Source organism: Melospiza melodia, chromosome 22 (assembly GCF_035770615.1).
Source record: "Melospiza melodia melodia isolate bMelMel2 chromosome 22, bMelMel2.pri, whole genome shotgun sequence".
Classification (NCBI taxonomy): Eukaryota; Metazoa; Chordata; class Aves; order Passeriformes; family Passerellidae; genus Melospiza; species Melospiza melodia.
In genome coordinates, this window is record NC_086215.1 from 10,053,461 (window position 1) to 10,077,384 (window position 23,924).

Below are 23,924 nucleotides of genomic sequence, written 5' to 3' on the forward strand. Positions count from 1 at the left end.
TGTAAGCTCAGTTCTGATGCCCACAGACCTTGAAGCCACCTAGCCAGGGCTGGGTCCCACCACAGAGGTCATCAAGGGATGAATTCCAAGGGCTGGACCCTCAATTCCAGCCACTGCCATGCAAATGAGCCACTCCAGCCTAATGAGATGCTGCTCATTAGGGCAGTGCATGAATGCTCCCAGACCTGGGGAAATGTCAAATGAAACCCATCTGCCTCAGCCACCTCCTCTCTGGGCCAAGCTGATCTGTGAGGGGCTGGCACTGAGCATGCAGCCTGTGCTCTGGAGTCACTGATGAGCATTAACTCATCAAGATGAGCTAATTGTGGTTGCAGGAAGTTTTGTCACCATTACCTTTGCCCAGACCCATTTTCAGCCTCTCTGTGTGACTTGACAGAGCTGCCACAAGGGAGGGAGAGACAGCAAAATCAGGGAGCAAAGGATGCTCCAGCCTTGGTGTGAGACACAGAGAGCACATTTTACACAATTCCCAACTGCAGTTTTACCCCTGAACTGGGTTCACACAGGGAATCAAATCACATTTGCACAAGGTGAGGTAACATGGACAGACAGCCTGGCAAATTCTGATGAGCATCAAGAGCAAAGCAGGAATTAGAGCTGGGTGGAAACAGCAGCTCACACAATGCAGCCCTTCTGAGGCTCCTCTGATTCCCTTCATGTCTGGATCAGACTGAGGGGGCCAGGGCAGGAATTGTGGTGTTTGCCTGGGGATTTGGGTTTGCCTCTGAGGGTCCCCAATGCTGCTGGTAGCTTTGGAAAACCACATGGGTCCTGCTCTGGGGATGCTCAGCTGTTCTTTGCACAACTCACAGCCAGTCCCACTCAAATAAAGTCACTGGTTTAACTTGGATACACTTGTGGAGTGTAACTACCTTATATCCACAAAGTAAATTCATAATTACTGTTACTATTCTTGTTACCAACTATTTCCTAACTACATTATAGTACATTTTAAGCGTTAAATACATTATAAGTGTTTCCTGGCCTATCAGCTTTAGCCACACCATGCTGTAAATGCCTTAAAGCAAATTATCTAAAACTACCCCTGGTGGGTCCTACTCCAGTGCATCTTTCACAGTTCTATTTTTCCAAAGTATCCAGTTTTATTTGCAAGGCCACCCTTTGAAACTTTTTTTCTGGTTCCATTCCTCTCTCAGCAATGTCTGTCCCATTCCAGGGCATTTCTAAGTCAGCATTTCTCATCTCAAAGTCTGCATACAGATGTGAGCTTTCTGTCAGGCTTTGAGAATTCTCTACAAATCCATTTCCCCCAAATGAGGGTGTGGAGTGTCCCAGGAGCAGATCAGTCCTTGTGGCAGTGTTGCAGAAGGACAGAGCAGAGCCAGTGCCACCAGCTCAGTGTGACAGACAGGCCACACACACTGCCCCAACCTTTCAGAATTTCAAAATTTAATTACACCTCCAAACCCATAAAAATTGCTTTTTTAAATAAACCACTTGTTACTGATTTTCATTCCCAGAGAGCAGTTGGATGCAGGGTGCTTTGTTGGGAGGAAGGACAGACTGAGGGTCTGGTGAGGAGAAAAGGGAAAAACGAGGGGTCAGGACAGCACAACCCCCAGCTTTGCCCCCTCTGTGACAGCACAAACACACTCTGACACCCTTCTTCTCTTTTGGTCAACCAAACATTGCCCAAGCACCGTGCTCAGCTCCAGCAGGTCCTTCCCAAAGCTGTGACAGGGCTGGGGACAACCCTCACCCCCTGCTCACCTCCACCTTCTGCCTGACGTCCTCCCGGTTGGCAAGGAGGTGGTTCAGGGTGTTCTGGGCATATTCCATGTGGCTGCAGTACTTGCCATAAATCAGCAGCCTGGAGGGGAGGAAAATCACAGGTTTAACTGGAAATGCTGGCAGTTATAAGCTGTTATAAAAGATATATAAATGTGTGTACAGCAAAAGGTGAGGCAAACAGCTATTCCCCCTTTTCACTGCTTAGCAAAGGATAAACACTCTTTTATTGTGTGGCTTTTTGACATTTAGATTTTCAATGTTTGAACATTTGGAAGCTTCCAGAGCCTATGGAGGTGATGCAGCTCATGATGAACAGAAGGGGCTGGGTGGCCAGAGCAGAGGAGCCTGGTTTTGGAGGGGTAGATGAGATAGGGGGATGAAATTCTTTCTTGTGAAAGTGGTGAGGAGCTGTCAGAAGTTCCTCAGAGAGTTCCTGGAATTATCCAAAGCCAGGCTGGACAGGGCTTGGAGCAACCTGGGATGGTGGAAGGTGTCCCTGCCCATGGCAGGGGGTGGAATAAGATGAATTTTAAGGTCCCTTCCAACCCAAAACCATTCAGTGATTCTGTGATGGTTCCATGTCACATTTTAGAATCACATCTTCTTGAGAGAGCCACAGGGACCCAGAGATCAAGAGCCTGGGTAATTGGGAAAAGAATGTTGTCACAGCCCTGGGAAACTCAGAGGAGCTCTGCATGGACACCCTGGGCTATAAATTTAAACCCTGACAAAAAAGAGCAGTTTTGTCATGGATTCCCCCCTTTCCCTCATTAATCCTGCCTGACAGGGTTGGGTTTTCTCCCCCTTTCTGGCTGTTAACTGTGCTGCTGCTGCTAAGACACATCTTCCATCACAACCTGCACCTCATCCATTATCTGGGGGCCTCATCTCTCCATGGAGATGACCTGGGAACCACTGACCCAGGTGCTCCATAAACATGGGACATTCACACCCTGCAGGGAAGAGAATAAGAGATTTATGGAGCCACAGCCACTAAGGATTATTCTTCCACCTTTTCCCCCTGACAATTTCTGCACAGGCACAATAATATCCACCTTGCCAGCACGGGGAGAGCTTCAAAAAGGTTTCAGGAACATAAATTCAAACCTGTGGCTTCCACAGGAAGAGATTTACAAACTATTTCCTTAAAAAAGGCCCCTGCAAAGCCAAGGAGTGGTGCATCATCTTGCCAGAATGTCTCGAAGGGTGTGGAGGAGTTATTTGTCATGGACCGATCTGATGGAGAAAGGTCTCACATTCAGGGACCAAGAAGGGACTCTGGAGGTCCATGTTCCCTTCTTGGTGGGGCAAAACTGTCTCCCCAGTGAGTTCATCTTCTCCTCCTCCTGCACTGAAATCTTCTTGCTGTAAAATGTGTTATTCCTGACTTTCCTGATGGAGGAAAGGACTCTGCCTGCTTACATCAGCTTGCTCCAAACTCCTCATCCCCAACAATCTGATTTTAGGGATTTCTCCAAGGCAAACCCCTCCTCGAGCAGCAGTTTCCCACAGCACTGATGTCCCCTAAAATCCCCATGAACTGAGGAGAGCTTCAGATCCACCATCACCACCTAACAGCTGCTTTTTCTCCTCCCCTCACATCTCTCCAAGGCTTTCAGGTCCTCCCTTAGGAAGGGGGTCAGCTGCTTCACCCATCTGCAAGGAACTCACCAGCTCCAAGCATTCTCCCAGCTCCCACCAGCACGTTAACAGAGGAAAACATTGATTTAATAGCTCAAAACCCAGCCCTGTGCTCCTGTCTGGGCAGCAGTGTCACCTCCAGAACCCCTCCTGTGCCCACAGCCCTGCCCCAGGGATGGCACTGCATGCAGGGGGCTGAGCCAGGAATCAGGAGATCAAAATCACCTGAGTGACTTTTATGAGTGTTTTGAAATTATTTGCATTCCTCTTTGGAATATTTTTTGTAATTTAAGCCAGAAATAAAAAAGCCCTTTATAAGGAGAGGCCCCCAGAATGATGGAAGATGTGACCTCACGGTGTGTTATTAATGCAGATGGTATTTCTGGAGTTATTGACTTCTGAATGGCATTTCTGTGTCTAGACACTGGTTTAATCACAGTGAAATAACAGTCTGGCACCGTTCCACAATGAATCACCCTTTGATTAGTATTAAGGATATTAAAGGCTTTTATCAACCTTATCTCTGTGTGCTGGGGTGCTCCTGCTTGCAGCTGCCAAAAGCCAGGATTGATTCTGTTTGTGAAAGAAACTTTTACATTTATTCATCGTGCAGAAGGTGCAGGATGATCTCTGTGCCAAATATGAGATTCTTTGAGGGTGAGGCATCACTTTGATCAGAGCAGGGCTGATCTCCCCTGCACAGGAGTCACCCCACCACATCACAGCCCTCGCAGAGACCACACAAAACCCCTGGAGGTTTTGCTCCATTCCAGCTCATCTTTGTCCCCACAATCACATTGGGTATTCACTCTCCTACAGGATGCTGAGCTCAAGGAAAACCCAGGGGTTTGCAGGAGCAGGGATCCAAGGGATCCTGGTGGTCACAGGGGAGGTGTCCCAGTCTCTGCCCCGGGTGGCCTGAAGTTGTGGCTGGGTTTTGCTGCTTAATGTCAGCTCTCAGTGATGTTTCAGCTGCCTGAGAGCAGTTTGCTATGGAAGATGCAAACCTGGGCTGCTGTGAAAGGCATCTCTGGAATCACAGAATTATTAAGGTGGAAAAAGACCTCTGAGTCCAACCATTAACTCAGCACTGCCACTAAACCACGACTCTAAGCACCACAGACACACAATTTTTGGACACTTCCAGGGATTCTGACCCCATCACCACCCTGGGCTTGACAACCCTCACAGTGAAGAAACTTTCATCAATATCCATTTAAAACCTCCCCTGGTGGAACTTGAGGCCATTTCTTCTTGTCCTGTTGTTACCTGGAAGAAAAGACAGATCCCCACCTGGCTCCAACCTCCTTTCAGGCAGTCGTAGAGAGTGAGAAGGCAGAGAGCAACAAAAACTGTGTTTAAATCTCCCAAAATAACCCAAATCTGTTCAAACTGGAGCTGCCTGAAGCCTGGCATTCCTTTACCTCTCTTTGAACTCCAGGAACACTTTTGCCAGGCTGCTTCCTCCAGACATCATCGAGACATCGATGGCTCTCAGGAAACTGAAGTGCACTTTAATGAGGTCCTAAAACCAAGCAACAGCCAACACTTTACACACATTCAAAGCAGGTGGGCAAACAGAGCCCAGAGAAATGCACATTCCCTCCTCCACCGGGCAGGGGTCTCACTCTTTCAGGTGTTTGTAAAGAAAAGTTGGTCTGGTGAGGGGCCTGGAGGACAGGGTGTAATTCCAGCAGGGAGAGATGCCCCAGGAGGGCAGGGAGGAGGATTTGGGATGGAAGAAATGGAGGAGATGAGGTTTGAGAAATGCCCCAAGGAGGAGAGGGAGGAGGATTTGGGATGGAAGGCATGGAGGAGATGAGGTTTTGACCTAGACCCTATGCAAACCACAGTAGAAATAAATCCCTTCATCACCCTGTGCCCAAACCAGCTAAAATCCAGAGTCCTAGCCCTGAAACACGCACTAGATTGAATTGTTTTATTTCCTAGAGTTCAAATATTCCCCACCTCTAAAACTGAGTGTTAAAGATTGTCTCCCAAAGCAGTTTAAGCTCCACAGCACACGAAAGGCTGGAGCTCTCCAAGTGAATGCACAAATCTAACAGGAAATCAGAAAACCTCCTCCTAAGCAGGGAGAGGGCTGAGCTGCTGTGAAAAGAACAAAGATCTGAGGCACAATGCCCACGGTGTTACCTCCAAATTGATAAAAATAGCTTCCATGTCTTGGGGAGTCAGTACCAGCCTCAGGGGGTTCATGTAGTTCTGCAAGAGAGAAATGGAAAAGGGGTTGAGGTGCTGGAGAGCAGGGAATGAGGCTGTGTGAGGGATTTATTTTTATTTTATTTATTTATTTATTTATTTGGTTTTATTTATTTATTTTAATTTCTGCTTCACCAGCTGAGCTCACCTGGGCAGGTTTTGATGAGTTTAACCATTTGCAAAGGTAGAGGATGAGCAGGGATGGGAGTGGGATGCAGGAATTCCATGAGTGCACCATCCCTGAGCTCCCACAGCACTTCCAGGGGTAGGAAAGTGCCAGACCCCCACCCATAGGTGCCCACAGCCCCTTCCCCTGCTAAAGCTGCAGCAGGGGAGGGTGAAATGCCCTCTGCAGCCCTTGGCTGCACTGAAGCATCTCCACAGCCCTTTATCTCCCTGGAATTCTGCCCTTGAGAAGGCAGCAATGATGTGATTACATGGGCAATGCCTTTCTGAACAAATCCATATTAATAACAACATCTACTGTTCTGTTGTGACTTGGAGCTGCAAAAAACCCCAAACACAACAGCCCAGGAGGGGAAATTCCACCCATGACACCACCAGGACCTGCAAAGCTTTAACTGATATGAAAGCAATAATTTAACTCTTCATTCTCCTGAACCAGACGGCTGTGGCTGTTTCCAAGGAAGAAGGATTCCTTGGAAACATAAATGACAAATATATTGGGGCATTTTCCTGGAAAATGGGAAATGTCCTTCCATTTTTCTCCAGTTTCGCTCACAGCCTCTTCGGGGGAACTTTCAGCAGACAGACAGAGGGAAAGAATGGCAAAAGGGGAGGAAACAAAAGCATCAGGGTGATTAGAAATGGCAGCTTGATTTTCATTATTGTTCTTCCTTCCTGCTGCTTTCCTGGGAGCAGGAACCACCTCCAGGCTCCATCCATTGCTGAGGTGTTCCCTTCCATTTGTTTTTAAAAGAAAAGGAGCCACAATAATTCATCAAAACCAATTAAACCCCCACGAATTTAGGCAGCAGAACGTTCCTTTTAATCCAATTAGCTTCAATGGCAAGCCAGCACAGCCTCAGCACTCGGAATAAAGGAATTATTCCGTGGCAATCAGAGTGATAAGAGATATCTGCAAACACAGCTCTTATCAGCAAACCCGGCCTGGCTGAGCCAGGAGTGGGGGATTCTCACCCCAGGATGGGGGGACACAGCAGGAAGGTTTTCAGCCTGGTTCTAATCTGAAGCAATCACAATAAAAGATGCTGGTTTTGCCTCCTGCACATTTCTGCTTGTTAAGATTTTGTGGATTCCCCTCCTCTCCCATTTTCCTCTATCCTGCCCCTCGCATCTCCCAGCTTTGGGAGCAAGACCCAACCCAGCACAATTGATGTGGGATCCAGGGCTGCAGGGCTCAGCTCTCACCTTTTCTATGTCTTCAAGGGTTTTGTAGTATTTGGCCTCAGTTTCTTGGATTTCTAGCAAACAGCAATTCCTTTTGTCATCTTCTGTCATTCCCATTTTCTAGGGGAAGGAAAAATAATTCATGGTCAGATGGTCCTAAGGGTGGCAACCTGGTGGGGCTCCAGTTACAGCAACCAAGCACAAGTTTGGCAAATCACGAGAGAACCACTACTGGTTTATGCTAAAGGGAACTATTTTTATCCAAAAAATATAAGGAGGAACCCTGGCTGTGTTATTAAATATGTTTCAACATGGAAAAACTGCATTTTTTGCATTTATTACAGCCACACCACCAAAGGCTACCAGTTGAAGAAGAATAATAAGAGATAAAAGCTGATTTTTTTCCCTTTTTAATTTTTTTTTTTATTGCTTAAGATGAAACTCACAACAGATCCTAAGTGGGTCACAAATAATACATCAGACTCATACAAATCCCTGGCCAGGGTTGCCAATTCTCCTGATTTTAGGTCAAATCTGATAAAATGTGCTTTTCCCAAAGCCCCAGCTCTGTAAAGCTGGGCCCACGTGTTTGGAGCTGCTGCACTTGGCAGGGCAGAACGTGAATTTGGGAGGGAGTTCAGTTCTGGGATTTTATGGATCATGCACAGGAACAGAGCCCCTCTGTCCTCCCCCTCAGGACTCACAGCTGCATGAAACCCCAGATTTTAATCAATTCATCTTACCTGCATGTATCTAATCTGAAGCATGCAGAAATACAAGAAGCCATTAGCATCACACACTTGCTGTTGCAACAAATGTTACCCAAAAAACTGTTCAATTTTTGGGGCAGATATATTAAAAATAGGCTATTTTCTTCATGGAAGGGAATGGGAATCACAGCTCCCAACTGCCCAGCAGAAAGCATAAAATAATGTGGAGGGGACAGTGAAAAATTGCCAATTCCACTGACCTTAATCCTTTATTACCTGGCTGCTGGAGCTTTCCCCAGTTTTTCCCATTTATGCAAGAAATCAGAAATTCCTACCAAAACCTTCCCCTGGATCACTTCTTGGGCCAAGTAACTTTTGCAACTGGTGGCAAAAACCACTGGAGCTGTGCTGCCTTCAGATCCAAGCACTTTGGCAGCATCAGGGGAATATTTTGGGTCCAACTCATTGATCCAGAGGGGTTTTGGTGCACAGGGAGCTCCTGCACACCATGGAATGAGGAGTTTGTGATCTTTGAGGAACCAGAGCACATCCACGGATGCAGCCCTGCATTCCCAGGCTCCAGCCCCCCCAGGGATTGAATTGATCACTGAATTTGCCCATTGATCCTGCTTTGTTCCAGGGAGGGGTGAACAAGGGGAGAATAATTAGTGGCTGAACAAAGCCCGGGGGAGGCAGATATTGGAGGGAGGGCAGGAAATTTGGAAGGTCACAGGTAAGGAGGTGGCTGTGGGCACCTCAGGGAGGTGCAAGGGCCACCAACACCTCCTTGGCTCATCCATGGAGTGTGATATTTGCAACAGAGCCCTTGGAGACATCCATGATGCTGTCCATGCCTCACACTCAGGCTTGTTAGAGGTGACAAACGGGGTGTCCCCAATGCCACACTGGTCCCTGCTGCCCCAGAAAGCTCCACTGTAAACATTTTCCTGCTCCAGGGAGGAGCAGCAGGCCCAGACAGCTGCTGGATCCCTGACACACAGATCTGTCACCCTGCACTAAAAATACCAGTGGCACCTCTGGCTGACGGAGCAGGCTGGAGTGACACAGCCTCAGCAGCAAAATCCTATTTTTAGCTTTTCTTTTAGGGCTTATTAGGTCTCCCTTTCCCCTCCTTCCTCCCCACCTCCTGCAGATGACAGGCTGGGCTGGGAAACTCCTTGTAGAACCCCTGTGGGCTGGTGCCATCCCAGTTTGGAGGAGCGACTCAGCACTTCCCTTCCCTGCAGCATCACCTGCCAGTGGCAGGGAGTTATTTCCATCCTGGAGCCCCCTCCCTGCCCCTCCCAGCGAGGTGCAGCTGTGAGAGCACAGCTGGGCTGTTACCATGGGCTGCTGCACCTCCACTCTGATGATATCCTCGTAGATATCATCGCCCTCATCCTCGCAGGGCACGCAGTCGTAGATGTCCTCCCCCAGGTCGTGCTCGCTGCAAGGAGAAGGAAAAAGAGTCAATGATAACACCCAGGGGATCTCACTGGCACTTCAGCAGCACCAAGGAGGGAGGAGAAAGCAAGAAAATCCTGTGGGAATTGAGCCCTGCTCTGTTTTTTCCCGGATCAGTGCCTGCTGCACATTTCTTTCCGCTGGCTGGAGGCTGGAAAAGGCAGAACGCTGCTGGACACGAGCAGGGATCACAGCCAAGAATGGCTCTGTGCCCCGTGCCAGGCTCTGTGCCCCGTGCCAGGCTCTGTGCCTGTGCCAGCCTCTGTGCCCACCATGCCCACATCACCACAGGCTGCCAGCTCTGCCCCTGCAGAGCCTTTTGCTCAGCACTAATGGGCCCACTGAGATGGATCTGCTAGCCAAGCACCCAGAGGGACCATCTGAGCCACCAGAGTCTCCAGCTCCAGCTCCACCTGCCCCAAAGGTGCCCACAACCTCCCCTTCAGCTCCTCTTCAGGAGCAGGACAGATCTTGCCTCAGTGATTTTGTATCATGCTCAGAGAATTCACTCTAAGGTTGGATTTTGGTCTGCTTAAGGCACTGTGTTTGCTCTTGATTTGATTTTTCTTTTTCTCCTTTGTGCCAAAAAAACCATCTCCATCCCCCAGCCAGGGCTGCAAAGTGCTGTAGGAGCCCAGATTCACTCCAAGCAGGAGCAGATATTATATTAAACACTCAAGCAATGTCTCTGAGCAGTAGGAGAAGCATCCCAGCCCTGATGAGCCAACCCTGGGCTGTGCAGGACCCACAGCAATGCCAGGACCAGCCCTGAGTATCCCATCCAGGTTTAAACACTCTGCATCCTGTTTCTGAGTGATGCACAAACCCCCACAAAGCCCAATCCCTGTCCTGATGGGGAACTGGGTGATTTTTAACCCAGCATTTCCCGGAGGAGCAGGAGGCTCTCCTGACCACCACGAAACAACCTGCTCGGTGGGCAGGGGCCAATAACAACATTTACAGCAGGGAGAAATTAAGCAGCAAAATGTCACATTTTGAGGACCAGCCCCATCACTTTGGAGCTGCCCCTGCATTCCCAGGCTTCAAAGGCATCCCAGAGCTGTAGAGCCCAGTTTGTGCAAAAGGTGATGCTGTTCAGTAATTAATTATCATCTGAGCCTCCACACCCCTCCCAGGGGCTCCTCAGCCTCGGAATACTTTTGAAAATTCAGCCCATATTAAACACCAATTAACAATAATAATTCCAGTGCTTAGATCTACAGGTGCTGGCTGCTAACAGCTCCCACTGAAGTCAATCCCACAGGATCAGGACAGTGTGAAATGCTGGAATATCAAACAGCGCTCGCATATTTTACGAGCTGTGCCTTTCAACAGCGGCATTAATTACACACAAATAAATTTAGGTGTAAAGCTGTGCTCCAAGTGTGACACTCAACATCTCTCTATTACATATCAGGGAGCAGCAGAGCACATCTGCCTGCAAAACCAGGCTGCTTAAATACGGCCCTTTCTATTTATACAAGCAGATTTATTCAATAAAAGTTTGGGGATTTTAAATAAATACACTGGCATGATGTATCCATCCCATTCTTCCCGGGTGATGCATTGCAGCTGCTGCAATAATGCCCACTAATAGCTGGTGATCCATCTTCCCCCTCCCAGGCATCACTGTTATTATCTGTACCAATATTTATATTCTCAGCTCTGCTCCTCTTCCAGAGCCAGTCACTCCCAGCTCCTGATGAATCTCCCTGCCCACACCTCTTGGGTTGCTGGCTGCCTCTCCACACATCATTTCCATGGCTGGAAGGGTTTTGGGAATGTGTGGTTGGGTTAATGGCACGGGCAGGAGCCCAGCTGGGTGTGGAAATGATGCCTTGGGAAGGCTGAGATAGAGCAGAGGCTGGGCAGAGTTAAAGAATAAAGCAGGGATTTATTAAAAGGATCTCCTCAAGGGATGCACCTTGGGCAGCACAAGAGCCCAGCCAGGGCTGCACCCAAGATGAACCAAAATGGGCACAAAATGAACCCAAGATGAACCAAAATGGTCCCAAAAATGAACACAAAATGAACCAAAATGGTCCCAAAATGCATGACTGCTCATGGGGTCTCTCACTTTGATCAGTTCTGCTCCATTTGCATCTTGCAGTTCATTGTCCAGCTCCAGATTTACCCCATGCAGTCCCATCCTGCTTGTTTTTCTCTCTCCAGCCCACATTGTTTGTGCTCTTGGGCTGAGATTTGGATCATTTGTCCTTGGTCCCAGCTGGAGCAGGAATTGTTTTGTCTCCCTGCTCTGTGCACAGAGCTCACCATCCCCTCATATGAAGCTCAGAACTACACACCAAAGCAGCACAGAATAATATAATAACATAATATATCTGAAAAATATAAAAGCTAAACCCTGAGGCATCATTTCCTCTTAAGGCCTCAACACAACCAGGGGTGTGCTGCTGAAGTGACTCTCACAGAATCACCAGGGTTGGGAGAACCCTTCAAGAACATCTGGTTCAACCTGAAGCCAGCACCCCTCAGCCATGTCCCCAAGTGCCAGATGGGTTTTGGTCAAGGGTGGATGTCCCAAGGCCTTTCCCACCAGGAAAGAAACACCTCCCAAAGGACAATCCAGCAGATTTGCCCTCAGAAGTGCCAACAATTTGGACACAAAGGCTGCCCCCACCATGTGGGGCCACATCCTGACAGCTCCATTCCCCTAATGAAGGGGCTGAGCCTCGCTGCTCCACCCCTTCCTGGTGCTCCACAGCACAACAAGCCCTTCTCTACTCCAATTTCTTGTTTTAGGAAAAAAAATAGGAACTATTCCCACATCCTGGGGACACCCAGAGAGACACCTCCACTCCAGAGCTCTGGGGGGATGCAGCAGAGCTCCTCAAACCCAACAGCCGTGGCAGTATTACAACATCACCATGGTCCAGCAGTCTGTTATTTATTAAAACACATTCTCAGAGCATCTCTGAGAAACACCAGAGGCTGGCAGCTTTTCTGGAGAGCAGTAAAGCATGAGGATCAGCCTCTCCTGGAGCAGCCAAGCTCCTGCAGGGCCCTGTGGATGTTGACATCTCTGCTTTGCACATATTGATCCTCACCTGTCCCCACCTTGTGAAAATACACACCCTCCCTGTGCTTAAAACAGAGATTGGGATGATTTTAGCCAGTGGAAAGCTCAGGACACACCGAATTCAGGCAATAAATTCAGCATCCCAGGCGTGTCACTGGCAGACGGAACAACTTGAGCAAGGAAAGCCAGATCACCTCATTCCTCACAAAGAAAAGCAATTTACTCCTTCAATAAAAGCAGCAGAGTCTGTGAGCTACCCGTGGGTATCAGAGCCTGTGATCTACTGCCTGGATTAGGAGATTCATTGACAGCTCTGGGGTTAGGAAAGGGATTTCAGCCGCCCTTCAGAGGGAACACCAGCACGTGCAATTACTGTTATTAGGATGAATGCAACCAGCTTTGGGCTGGCAGCCTCTTGCCGAGCCAGAAAAGCTGATAATGAATAAAGCTTTTCATATCTGAGGCAATTTCAGGCTAAAACAATGCTTTTGGCTGAGCTCTGCCTCACTCTGCTGTGCACTGACACCCACCCAGGCAGGCAGAGCCGTGCCAAGGAGCAGCTCCCAAAACTGAGGGAATGGTGCCAGGATGCTGCCTTGGAGTAGGGGAAAATGAAGGATAAATCCATAAAATCACAGCTTGTTTGGGGCTGGAAGGGACTATGGGAACAAACAAACTGTGATCAATAAATGTGCCCCATAAATGACATGCAGCGGGTCCTCCAAGCTGAGGAACCCTGCACTCATCCCTGCAGGGACACTGGGGAAGCCCTGAGGGATTTCAGGGCCACTGAAGAGCCTCTCCAGCCATAAAAGCTGCTGTGGAGAGTTGATGAGTTTGTACCAGCCTCAGGAATTCAAGGACAAACCCTCATGACAAACCCACCACAGCAAAACTCCGTCCAAACCACGCTGAGGAAAGAGCCAGAACCACCAGGAACAGCAAAAGAAAGAGCAGCAAGGGACAGAAGGAGCTAAAATAAGACAACCAAGAGACAACCCCAAATTTCCAGTCCTGTGACCAGGGTAAAGAGCCAGAAGCTCTCAGATCCACCACAGGGAGATTTGCAAGGTCTCTGAGGCAGCTGTGAGGCTCCAGCCCATCCCAATCCCCACTTTCTCATCCTCACTCTGCACTCACAGCTATAAATACACAGTTCCCCCAACCAACCCCCTCATTCTGTCAGAGAGGACAAGCAGAACCCTGAATTTGCAGCACATCTGGCAGGTTTAGGTTTCAGGGTGAGGGAGTGCAAGATGTGCAGCTGGAGGACTCGAGATCTTACAGGGTTTTAATTACTCAGATTGGGCTTGGATGGAGACACAAATCTGGAAATAGCAGAAGCCTTTTCCCATCTATTCTTGGGTCTTGCATTCCCCATTCCAAGTGGAATTTCTCAGGCTCTGATCCTAAGAAAAGTGACCAATATGATCCAAGAAATGGCACAAGCAGGACATGTAAAAATCAATAGGAGTGACACACAAGGGACAGACACATTTACAGGCACTCTGGCTCAAGTGCCCTGCACCACAGAGCCATTTATTTGAGGGGCTGTCGTGCCTGCTTTGTCCAACATAAAAATAATGGGAAAAGTGGCAGCTCACTCATCATCTCACCTTGGCTCCTGTGCTCATTACTTTTTTTAATGCATTTGAGAAATTCTGCTGATCACAGCACTATTTTGGAAAATGTGAGGGGGGCAAGAAGTGAAAGAAGCAGGAGAAACTTCAGCAAGAAGCTGAGCCCAGAAGAGGCATCACTTGAGAAACTGTGGCCTAGCAGATCTCCTTCCCCTCTTCTCTAGGATGGAAAGGTTGGGAATACACAATTATCCCAATAAATATGTCAGGGATAAATTCCCAGTGAGCTGCAGCTCGAAACAAGAGCAGGGGACATCAACATCAACCTGTGGGACAAAGCTGTCCAAGGGTAGGGTTTGGAGGGGACCTGCTTTGCCTAAAGCACTTTTTTGGCCCTTTATGCAACACTACAACTCCTCTCCTCACAAGAAATTATTTTCAGAAGAGAAAACAAAGGTAAAAGTTATGCAAATTAAATATTTCACATCAAACCATTCCCAGAACTTCTGTCTGATTCTGAATTCTTCAAGCAGCCAACAAAGAACCCAAAACCTGCCCTGTGTCATCTACTTAATCGTGCCAGTGCAGAGGAGAGGGTTCATCATAAAGAAGGCTCTGGGGCTGCAAAGAGGGCCAGGATTAATCACTGCCATAAATTTAAAGAGACAAAATAACTGGAGAGAGCTCAAGTGGCAGCGGAGAAAATTTAGGTGAGATGTTAAATATAACTCTGAGGTACCAGGATGGTTTGGAGCAGCTGAAAGAGCCATAAAGGGGGATGGAAAAGCAGTTGGCAGGGCAGCAAGGTGGATAACTGCCTCCTGCCATCAGCTGCCAGCAGCCACAGCCATGTGGGAAGCAGCAGCTCCCCTCCCCAGGGACCTGCAGGAGCATCCTTGGGACACTGACAATCCCTGATCTGGGGGCACAGAGGATGAACCCACTGTGCTGCTATTGCAAAACCCAGCTCATCTAATTCAAAAACACCCCCCAAATGGCTGCAGGAGCATCCTTGGGACAAGGGTCACTGACAATCCCTGATCTGGGGGGCACAGAGGATGAACCCACACACTGCTGCTGTAAAACCCAGCTCATTTCATGGACAAACACCCCTCAAATGGCTGCAGGAGCATCCTTGGGACAAGGGTCACTGACAATCCCTGATCTGGGGGCACAGAGGATGAACCCACACTGCTGCAGCAAAACCCAGCTCATTTCATGCACAAACTCCCCTCAAATGGCTGCTCCAGGGTCTGGCATGGGGCAGGCTGGAATAAATCAGGCAGCAGAGGCCAATTGTCCCTTTCCAGCCCCTCACAGCATCGATCAGCAGCACTTGCAATGCAAGCAGCCCCTGCCATCTGCCCAGGCTGGCTGCAAGCTGCCATCTGGCCCAGGGCACAGCAAACCGAGGGGCCAGAGGGCTGGAAACAGGGAATTTGAGAACTTCCCAACTCCCCTGATAGCCTTTTAGCTTCCCTTCCCCTTTCCATCACCAATTGTTCAGGGTTTTTTTTTAACTAAATAGCTGTTTCCAGGCAATTATGTGCCTTGATCTGTCTGGGGCTGGGATTAATCCCTGCACCACCCCAAAGGTGAAAGCACAATGGGGTCAGCAAGGCTTAAACACCCTTTAAACACACAGAACCCTGTGGATGCCCCATGATTTCATACACAGCTTGTTCCTGCAGCCCCTTTCCAGGCCTGGTTTTTGTCCCACAGCTCCTCCCTGCTGGGACAGCTCTCAGGATAAAGGTTCTCACTCTTTAGAGCATCATGGGGACATCAGGGACAAAGCCTGGTTCCTTCTGCTCCCCAAATCAGCACCTCCATCTCAAATATATTCATATTTTAAAGGCTCTGCAGCACTGGAATTCAAAATCTCAACCTGGGGACGCCAAACTACTCCACTCAAGTTGAAACGAAGCATTCTGACATACTCCAAAAAAACCCCAAAACTCATTTACTAGCCCCCAAAATGTCTTGTTAGAATCAACTGAGAGTTTATCCTGAGCTTTTTCTCCAAAGAGAAAAGGCTGAGGGGTTCTCAGGGAGTTTTTGGGGTTTTTCCAGCTATGAGGGGATTCTGACACTGTTTTGTAGGCTGTGCTTCCATGCACTGCGAGGGCAGGCCTGGAAGAGGGAATTAATGCAATCCCTGCTCATTTCAACATGCCTTTCCCCCACTAGTCCTAAATAAGATGTAAAAAAGAGGATTTTGAAGAGAAAGGGAAAATAAGGAATGTTAATTTAGAGATCTGGGACGGAACAGGGAAATCAATGGAAATGAACCTCCAAGTTATCTGCTGGGCATCACAGCCCCTCTGACCATGGGACAATTTGGGAAGTTTCCACCTGGACACCTTGTCCCCAGCAGACTGGAACAAGGAACCAGTCTGGGAACCCATTCCCAGCACCAAACAACCAATAAAACTGGGAACCCACTTCCAGCACCAAATAACCAAGGGCAGCACCCCAAACCCACTCTCCTTTCCAGGCCAGCACTGCCATCCCCACCAACACTCGTGTGAGAGTCCCCACACAAATCTCTCTCTAATTAAAAGCACATCTGTGTGTGAGAAAGAGGAATTTTAAACCCCAATATTAAAGGGATTTTGAGAACTTTCAGAGAGGGGGCACAAAAAAAAAATGCTATTCTTGAAAAGATCCCTTTCTGAGTTAAAATTTTATTAAACTGCAGCTGCTGGGAGCCAACAGCAAGCAGGGAATTCCAGGGCACTCCATTCCCTCTGCTGGTAATTTATGATTTACTTTTGTAATAACTGAAGCCATAAGGAACTCATTGGATTAAGGAGCCTTATTATTTATGTTGTGGAACAATAATATTTAACTGCATAAAGCCACACATCCAGCCATGCACTCCATCCCTCCATATGAGGCAGACAGAGCCCTGGCTCGATGGGAATGCTGCCATTGAATTCCAATAGTGCCTGCAGTTCAAGGTTGATTTTAAAAGCCTGTTACATCACCACCACAGGCACAAAAACCAGATAAACACACACAGAGACAGCAGCAGCATCACCCCACGTCCCACCAAGGACAAGCAGGACGGGTGCCACGGCAGGATGCGGCTGCCACAGCCCTGGAAATGTCCAAGGCCAGCCTGGGATAGTGAGAAGTGTCCCTGCCCATTGCAAAGGGGTGGAATCAAATGGTTTTCAAGGTCCTTTTTCAACCCAAATATTTTCTGATTGCCCCAGGGCCAAAAACACACATGGGGATGCAGCTCCAAAAAATGCCATGGGGGGAATGAGTACTCCCTTGGATCACCTCAGAGGATGAAGGGGTTTGGGATTTAGGATGCCCTGGGTTTGGCCCCTTTCACCCCACACCAAGCCACTCATCAGCTCAACCTGATTAGAAGTGACATCTCCCAGGGTTTTCCCACCAGAAAAAGATGGACTTTTGTCAGAGCACAAAAATCTCCTGGCCAAAGGATCAAAGCAGCCGTGCTGGCTCTCCCAGCCCTGCTGTCAAACTTTATGTGCCTCTGCTGGAAAAGCCACAGGAGCTTTTCCCTCAGCCCTCCCAGGAGGAGAAGGTGAGGCCACTCACTCTGCCAGCTCCTCCAGGCTCCGGTACACGTCATCGTCATTCTCCGTGGTCTCCTCCGAAGGGAAGGGCCTGGCAAGGGAAGGAATGACAGGGTTAGATTTTATTTTAGTGCCTCACCCCTCACAGCAGAGCCCCTGAGCACAGCACAGCCCTGAGCATCCTGCTGAGCAGCACAAAATGTTCACTGCAAAGCTGGTTTGGTCCCAGCCCTGCTGCTTCCCCAGGGCACAGATGGCAGGGGTGCAGGTGGGGAGGCTGCTGGGCACACAGGGCAGCACTTGGGCACTAAAATGAGCAGCTGCATGGGCTGACAGCACAGCACCTCAGAGCCCCTGTGGTGCTGAGCCTTTCTGCTGAGCTGGTGCTGCACAGACAACTCAGGAATCTTAATTCCAGCCTGGTGCTGGATTTGTTGGGATGGAGAAACACCTTCTCCTGCAGCCTTTGCACCTGTGAGCTCCTTCCCTGCTCAGGAATCTTAATTCCAGCCTGGTGCTGGATTTGTTGGGATGGAGGAACACCTTCTCCTGCAGCCTTTGCACCTGTGAGCTCCCTCCCTGCTCAGCCAGGCTCTGCACTGCCTCTCTGGAAGCATCTCCCAGCAATGCCAGTGGAATGACTGAGTCCCTGTGAACCCCAGGATTCCTCATCTCAACAACTTTGTGACAGCTGAAAAAAGTTAAACCCCTGGAGATGAGGGAAAGGACACCAAAAGGGCAGAAAGAAAGGAGGGGAGAAAGCAGATTAAAGGAGCCAGGGAGGGAGTGGGGGGAACGCAAGAATTCCTTGGCTCATTCTGAAGCAATAACCAAATATGAAGCAATAACCAAATAATGTATGAGGGAGATGAGAAATACTGTTTTAATTAAAGCCCACGTATTATTGCTGGCACAGGGCCAGGCTGGGCTGGGGCTGGAGCATCCTCATGGGCACAGGGACAGCACAGGGACACAGAGGGGTGGCAGCAGCTCTGCCCATCCCTCCTGGGCATCCTAGAGGGCAGGTGGGGCTCCCCAGGCTGGAACCACTGTGGAGGAGCAAAGCTGGCCACATCTGAACCTCCAACTGCCCTCAGGAGCAATTCCCTCCTCTCCCCTCCCTGCCCATGATAGATTGCCTCTCCTGAAAGATTTAATACATGGCCTGGTTAGCCCCTGAATTTGCTATTTCTGGATGCTTTCACTGGCATTAATTTGCTTTCTCTCCCCTGCTACACCTCAGCCTTCCTCAGGTGAGCAGCTCCACTCCAAGCAGTTTGAAATAGAGCTGAGACCTGAAGCCAGCTCAATTAAAACCCTGACCAGGAGGGGAAAGAGCTGTGCTGAGCCCAGCCATGGAGCAATTCCAGCCATCCCAAGGTGTGTCCATGGCCAAAGTGGCAACGAGGGAGGGAGGAAGGCAAGGATGCAAAGCTCTGGCAGGAATACAGAACTCAGAGGTGACTTCTGGTTAAACATCACTTGTCACAACAACAATAAAAAATCCACCACAAGGCACGACCTCCTTTCTCCCACATGCATTTCCTGCTCTTATTCTCTGAGTGTTTCCTTCCCCGGCGCTCGCCACACCAGAGAGAAAGGAGTAAAAGAGCCATAAAAAATGCTAAAATCACATGGACACATGTCCAGCCATAAATCTGGGCTTGAGGTGTAATTGGCTCCTGTGACACAGCCCCCCATGTAAGACAAGGAACAGAAAAGGGAGAAAAATGTTTTCTAATCAGAGTTTCATGGGGATGCAGCTGCCCTGGCCCTCCCAGCTTCACCTTGAGTGCTGGTGAAGGCCCAGAGTGAAAGTCAGGGCAGGGGAGGAATTAATAACCTGTGTCCCTGCAGTGGCAGCTAATGGCTAAATAAGGACTCAGAGAATGCAATTAGAGGGAGAAGTCACACCAGGGTGAGGATTACTAAATGGACCATCCAAAACCCAGAGCTGAAGGGCAGCTTTTGGGACAAAGCCTTGGGTTTTTCCTTTGTTCATCCCTTGCTCTTCCCCAGGAGTTCTAAGTGGAACAACACAATTTAATTTAGCTCTACCAACAGCCACAATTTGAAATATCTCCCTACTTTTGACTTAAGCTCCCTTTCACATCCATTTAGGTTCTTTTTTTGACTCTGAACGCACCTGAGCTGGCTGCAAAATCAGATTTGATTTTGGTAGGGACAGAGTGGGTGAGAGGAACTCTGCTCTAACTCCCATCCCATCAAGGGAACACAAAGAAAAGCCAGCTGGGAGATCTTTCAAGCCAGTATTTGTCACCAGCACAGGGTTTTTCACTCAGAACCATCCCACAGGTCCCCAGCCATGCAGGGAGCAGCATCTCCATCCAGGTGATGGATCTGCACCTTCCCCAGCCACGAGCTCCCCAACAGCAAACTCCTGCTTTGGGACCAATCTCTGTATCCTCTTTTTTTGTTTTGGTAAATTGAGGAAAAGTGTTGTCAGTCAAAAGAAATAAAAGCTCTGGGTTCCCTGGGAAATTGTCCAAAACCTTCAGGCACATTGCAAATCCTTATGTAGAGCTGGGAATGCCCAACAGCAATGAGTACTGTGAGTCCACTGAAACCCAACAGGTCTGCAGAGACCCCAGCTTATTAAAATTCATTTGAAAACGTCTCTTATTTCATATCTTTAGCTGAGCACCAGCTTTCCTTCCTCCGCCACCATGCAAATCCACCTGCTGAGCCATCCATGCTCCCAGCCCGTGCCAGGGCTGCTGCCAGCCCCACCCTGCTCAGATGAAAAGGAAAAGCCCCCAGTGCATCAAACAGAGCTGGAACAGGCTCTTAGGAGATAATCAAGCTCCCAAAGTGGACTCCTGCCCAGACAGACCCCACAGCAGCGCACAGCATCACTGCAGAGATCAAAGCAGGGAAGCGAAGTGGGATCCATCTGATGGGTTTGCTCAGGGCTGAAAAGGGAAGAAAGGACCAAGCAATTTGTTCTGGAGTTTGCAGTGAGCTGCTCCTCTGGAGGGCAGGATTACAGCACACGTTGATGCCAAGCACCCCCTTGATCTTACAAAACATTTTTTGGTCATTTCTGGATCTCCCGGAGGACACAGGCAGAGCCAGCCACAGCAATCACCCACAAGGACAATTAATTAATATTTTATGAGGCAACTCATGCAAAAAACCCTCCTGTGCTCTCAGGTTGCCCTGTGATCCCTCCCACACCCCATCCTCACCATCCACCCTGCCCAGGGAACCTCTCAGCACTGCCTGGCTGCTCATTGCTCTGAATTATTGAATGGGAAGAGCCAGGTAGGCTGCAATTCTAACAGCAATAAACAGGAGGGTTTGTTTATTTATTTATGAGCATATTTCAGCATCTGGGCTGCCTTGTCCTGGCAATAAAGCCAGCTCTTCACCTCTTGCAGGGAGCAGAGGGGCAGGGATGAGGCAGCAGCTTCAGTCTGATCCTTTTGTACAGCAGCACCTTGGCCTCATACAATAAATCCACGTAGGACAGAGCAAGGAGGACCCAGCGTAGTTTATTTACCATTTTTCCACTCTCCACTCTGATTTCTCAGGGTCAAACACCAGCCCTGGGAACAGCAAGCTTGGTGAGAAGCAGAGAGGGAGGAAATGTCCCGCTCCATCCCAAGGAGCTGCTCCCAATGGAGGTGGTTTGCCAGGCAAGGAAGCTTTCCTGACTTGTGCAAAGCCCCTGAGGAGTGTAAAGGAGGTGATTTATCCCTTCCTGGAGGGGGGTTCCACCCTGCCAGCACCAGCAGGATGATCTGCCCCTGTTTCCCTGAGCCCAGGGATAACACTTGGGTGTTTTGCAGAGCAGGTGGAGTGTGTGACACCCGGGAAACCTGAGCTGCTCCCATCTGCTGTCCCTTCTGCGAGCCATCTCTGCACTAATGGCAAGGAGCAGAGCCTCAGGCTGGTGCAAAGGAGCTCCTGCAGCTCTGCTGGGATGGACAGGGCTGTGCTGGATCCTCCTGGCACAAAAATATTCCCATGGTGTGGAGCCTGCACCCTGCAGGATTTCCAGCACCCCTGGCTGGGTGTGCAGACCCCCTGATATCCCTGCTTTGAAGGCAATGCACAGAAATGCCACAGGACACTGATTTCATCAACATTTTAGGCTTCAGGCTGTGTTCCCATGGGAGTTTGGGAGTGGGGTTCTCAGCCCCACACCTCCCATACTTCCAGAAAACTCCTTCTGTCCCACTGCTGAGGTTTAATGCTGCTTCAATCCCAAAATTTCAGGCTTTGGGTGTTCCCAGCACATTATTTTGGTAACTCCAACCTTCCCCTTTTTCTTTTTTCCTCCTCTTTTTCTCCAGGAGGACGAGTCACTGGGGTCACCCCATTCCTGTGCCCTCAGTTCTGGAACCCTGAGCACTCCTGGAGCTGCCCAAAGAAAATCAGGGATTGTTCCAACACTTTCACACACCACTGAAAATGCTCCCCTTGTTGGCTTAATGGAATTAGGCAGAGTAATTTATATAAAAAGCAGCATTAATTTACCAAGAGGTGGCTGGGAGCTGACCAGGCACCAGCAAAGAGCTGACCTGGAGCTGCCCCTCCAAAATTTGGTTCCCACCTGTGAAAAGGAGCAGCACCAGGCAATGATCCTGGTCCTGTGAGGTAAAACCACCCTATTAATGCCCCCAAAATCCATTTATATAAAGCAGAATAGAATCAATTCTCCCTGTGCAGAACAAGACCCATCAGAGCATACCAAAAGCTGCTGAATTTAATTAAAATCACACTTTTCTGTTGCATTACTCATCTCTGGAAAGAAGCACCTCACGGGGAGCCAAATTTTAGACACATCCTCTGAAAAATTACAGTTTGCTTTTATTTGTGGTCTGGAACTTGCAGAAATTCTTGCAGGATGAATTCTGATGGAAATTCAGCAGGGAAAGAGTGAGTTACATCACCAGCTAACACAAAGATGAGGATGATAATGATTTTGCAGGAGAGCACTCTGAGCAGTGTCAGCACCCAAGGGTGAGCTGCAGGCCCTGCTTTATCCTCAGCTCCAGTCTGAACTGAGCATTTCTGGAGATGAGAAGACAAGAAGATAACAGCTCGTAGAATTTTATGTTTCGACGCATTATCGCGTTTTTAAAAAGCCTTCGTGTACCAATGCCTCACTCCAGCAAGAGAAATTATTTTCTCCTCACTTCAGCGCCACACTGAAGAGAACAGATGGATAAAATCAAAAGTGGAATCCAGAAATGTCTTTCTTGAAAAGAAAGGAATAAAAAAGATCCAAACTCTGTGGGGTAACAGCACAACCAACCAGCAGGGAATGACTGGCCCAGTAAAGACCTGGGATGCATCTCACCAACAGCATCCCCTGCCTCACACTGGAAAACACCTGAAATCCTGAAATCCCCCTTTTTAACTTGCAGCAAAGCAGCACAAGGAGATCTTTCAGCACTCTGAGTTTTCCTGCTGTACCATCCTGTGAAACGTGTGCCAATAAAAAGAAGTAATTACCAAAATGAACCTTTCTGTTTGATTCCAGCACAAGATAAACCCTCTTGCAGCACAAACCAGCTCCAGACAGCCCATCCTGAGGGACACCAGGAATCCCTGCCCCAGGGAGGTGCAGAGACACCTGGGCTGTCCCAGAGCATCCAAGTGCCCCTCTCCAGGCACATTTATCCTCATCCCCCAGTGCTGGAACCTCCCAGGTCCTCTATTTCAGAGCCTGGAACCTTCTCCATCCTTGGAGCATCCTTGGGACAAGAGCTGCATTTTGGGGAGGTGCTGGAAAGGTCCCACAGGGTGGGCAGTGACACAGGAGGAGGCTGAGGGAAGCACCAGTGACACAAGAGGTGACCCCAAAGCCCAGCAAGCCCCAGCTGAGCCCAGCTCATCAGAGCTGAGCTCGTCAGAGCCGTGCTCATTAAGCAAAGCTGCTGCTGGGAAGGGACAGAGAAGCTGCCTTTGCTTTGTGAGCAGATGCTTGTGGGGTGACCTCAGCATCCCCCCAGCCTACAAAGCAGGCGTGCAGGAAAACATGTCAGGGATATTTTTTCAGGCTTTCTGTGAGGATATAAACTTGCCAAAAAAAAATCTGTTAATGTTTTTTTGTTTGTTTTTTTTTTTTTTTTCCCTAAAGTGGGAAAGGAGCTGCTTTTCAGCCAAGGATTCTGCTTATCAACAAATGGAGGAGCTTTATGGTGACTCCTAAAGGTTTGGTGGGGTGAGAAGAAACAATCCCCACCTGATCTCCTGCTTGTGGGGTTTGTGCTTCCACTTCCACTCTGAATTTGTGCCAAAACTGGTCCCAGTTCCAGGAGAGCTCTGCAAAACCAGCAACTGCACCCATTTCCAGACACAGATCCTCCCACAGCCTTCTCCATCCATTTTATAGCAACACTTAAAGTGTGTACAAGGAAAACACAACGGCAGTAAAAGAATAATAGGTAGAGTGCAATTCCAGAGAGCCCTTGGCAGGGAATAAAACAGGCCTTGTAAAACCAACCTGCGGGAGAAGAGGAGCCCTAACAACCTCCCCATCAGGAGACACTTGAGGACTTAATTGTCAGCGCCTTTAATTGCTGGCCATTTTCACACC

At 48.9% G+C, this 23,924-nt stretch overlaps 1 protein-coding gene across 3 annotated transcripts in view; it reads right to left on the reverse strand.

The window, feature by feature from the left end:
• Nucleotides 1–23,924, reverse strand: part of VAV2 (vav guanine nucleotide exchange factor 2) — a 120,443-nt gene that overhangs the window by 18,965 nt on the left and 77,554 nt on the right. For 2 of the 3 annotated variants that reach the window (XM_063175024.1, XM_063175027.1), the window contains exons 4-9: nt 17,376–17,444; nt 9,060–9,162; nt 7,027–7,125; nt 5,569–5,637; nt 4,839–4,939; nt 1,753–1,852 (exon numbers count right to left, since the gene is read on the reverse strand). In XM_063175024.1, coding sequence (XP_063031094.1) covers nt 1,753–1,852; nt 4,839–4,939; nt 5,569–5,637; nt 7,027–7,125; nt 9,060–9,162; nt 17,376–17,444 — 541 coding nt within the window. The remainder of the gene's footprint in view (nt 1–1,752; nt 1,853–4,838; nt 4,940–5,568; nt 5,638–7,026; nt 7,126–9,059; nt 9,163–17,375; nt 17,445–23,924) is intronic. The other variant, XM_063175026.1, reaches the window with a different exon arrangement.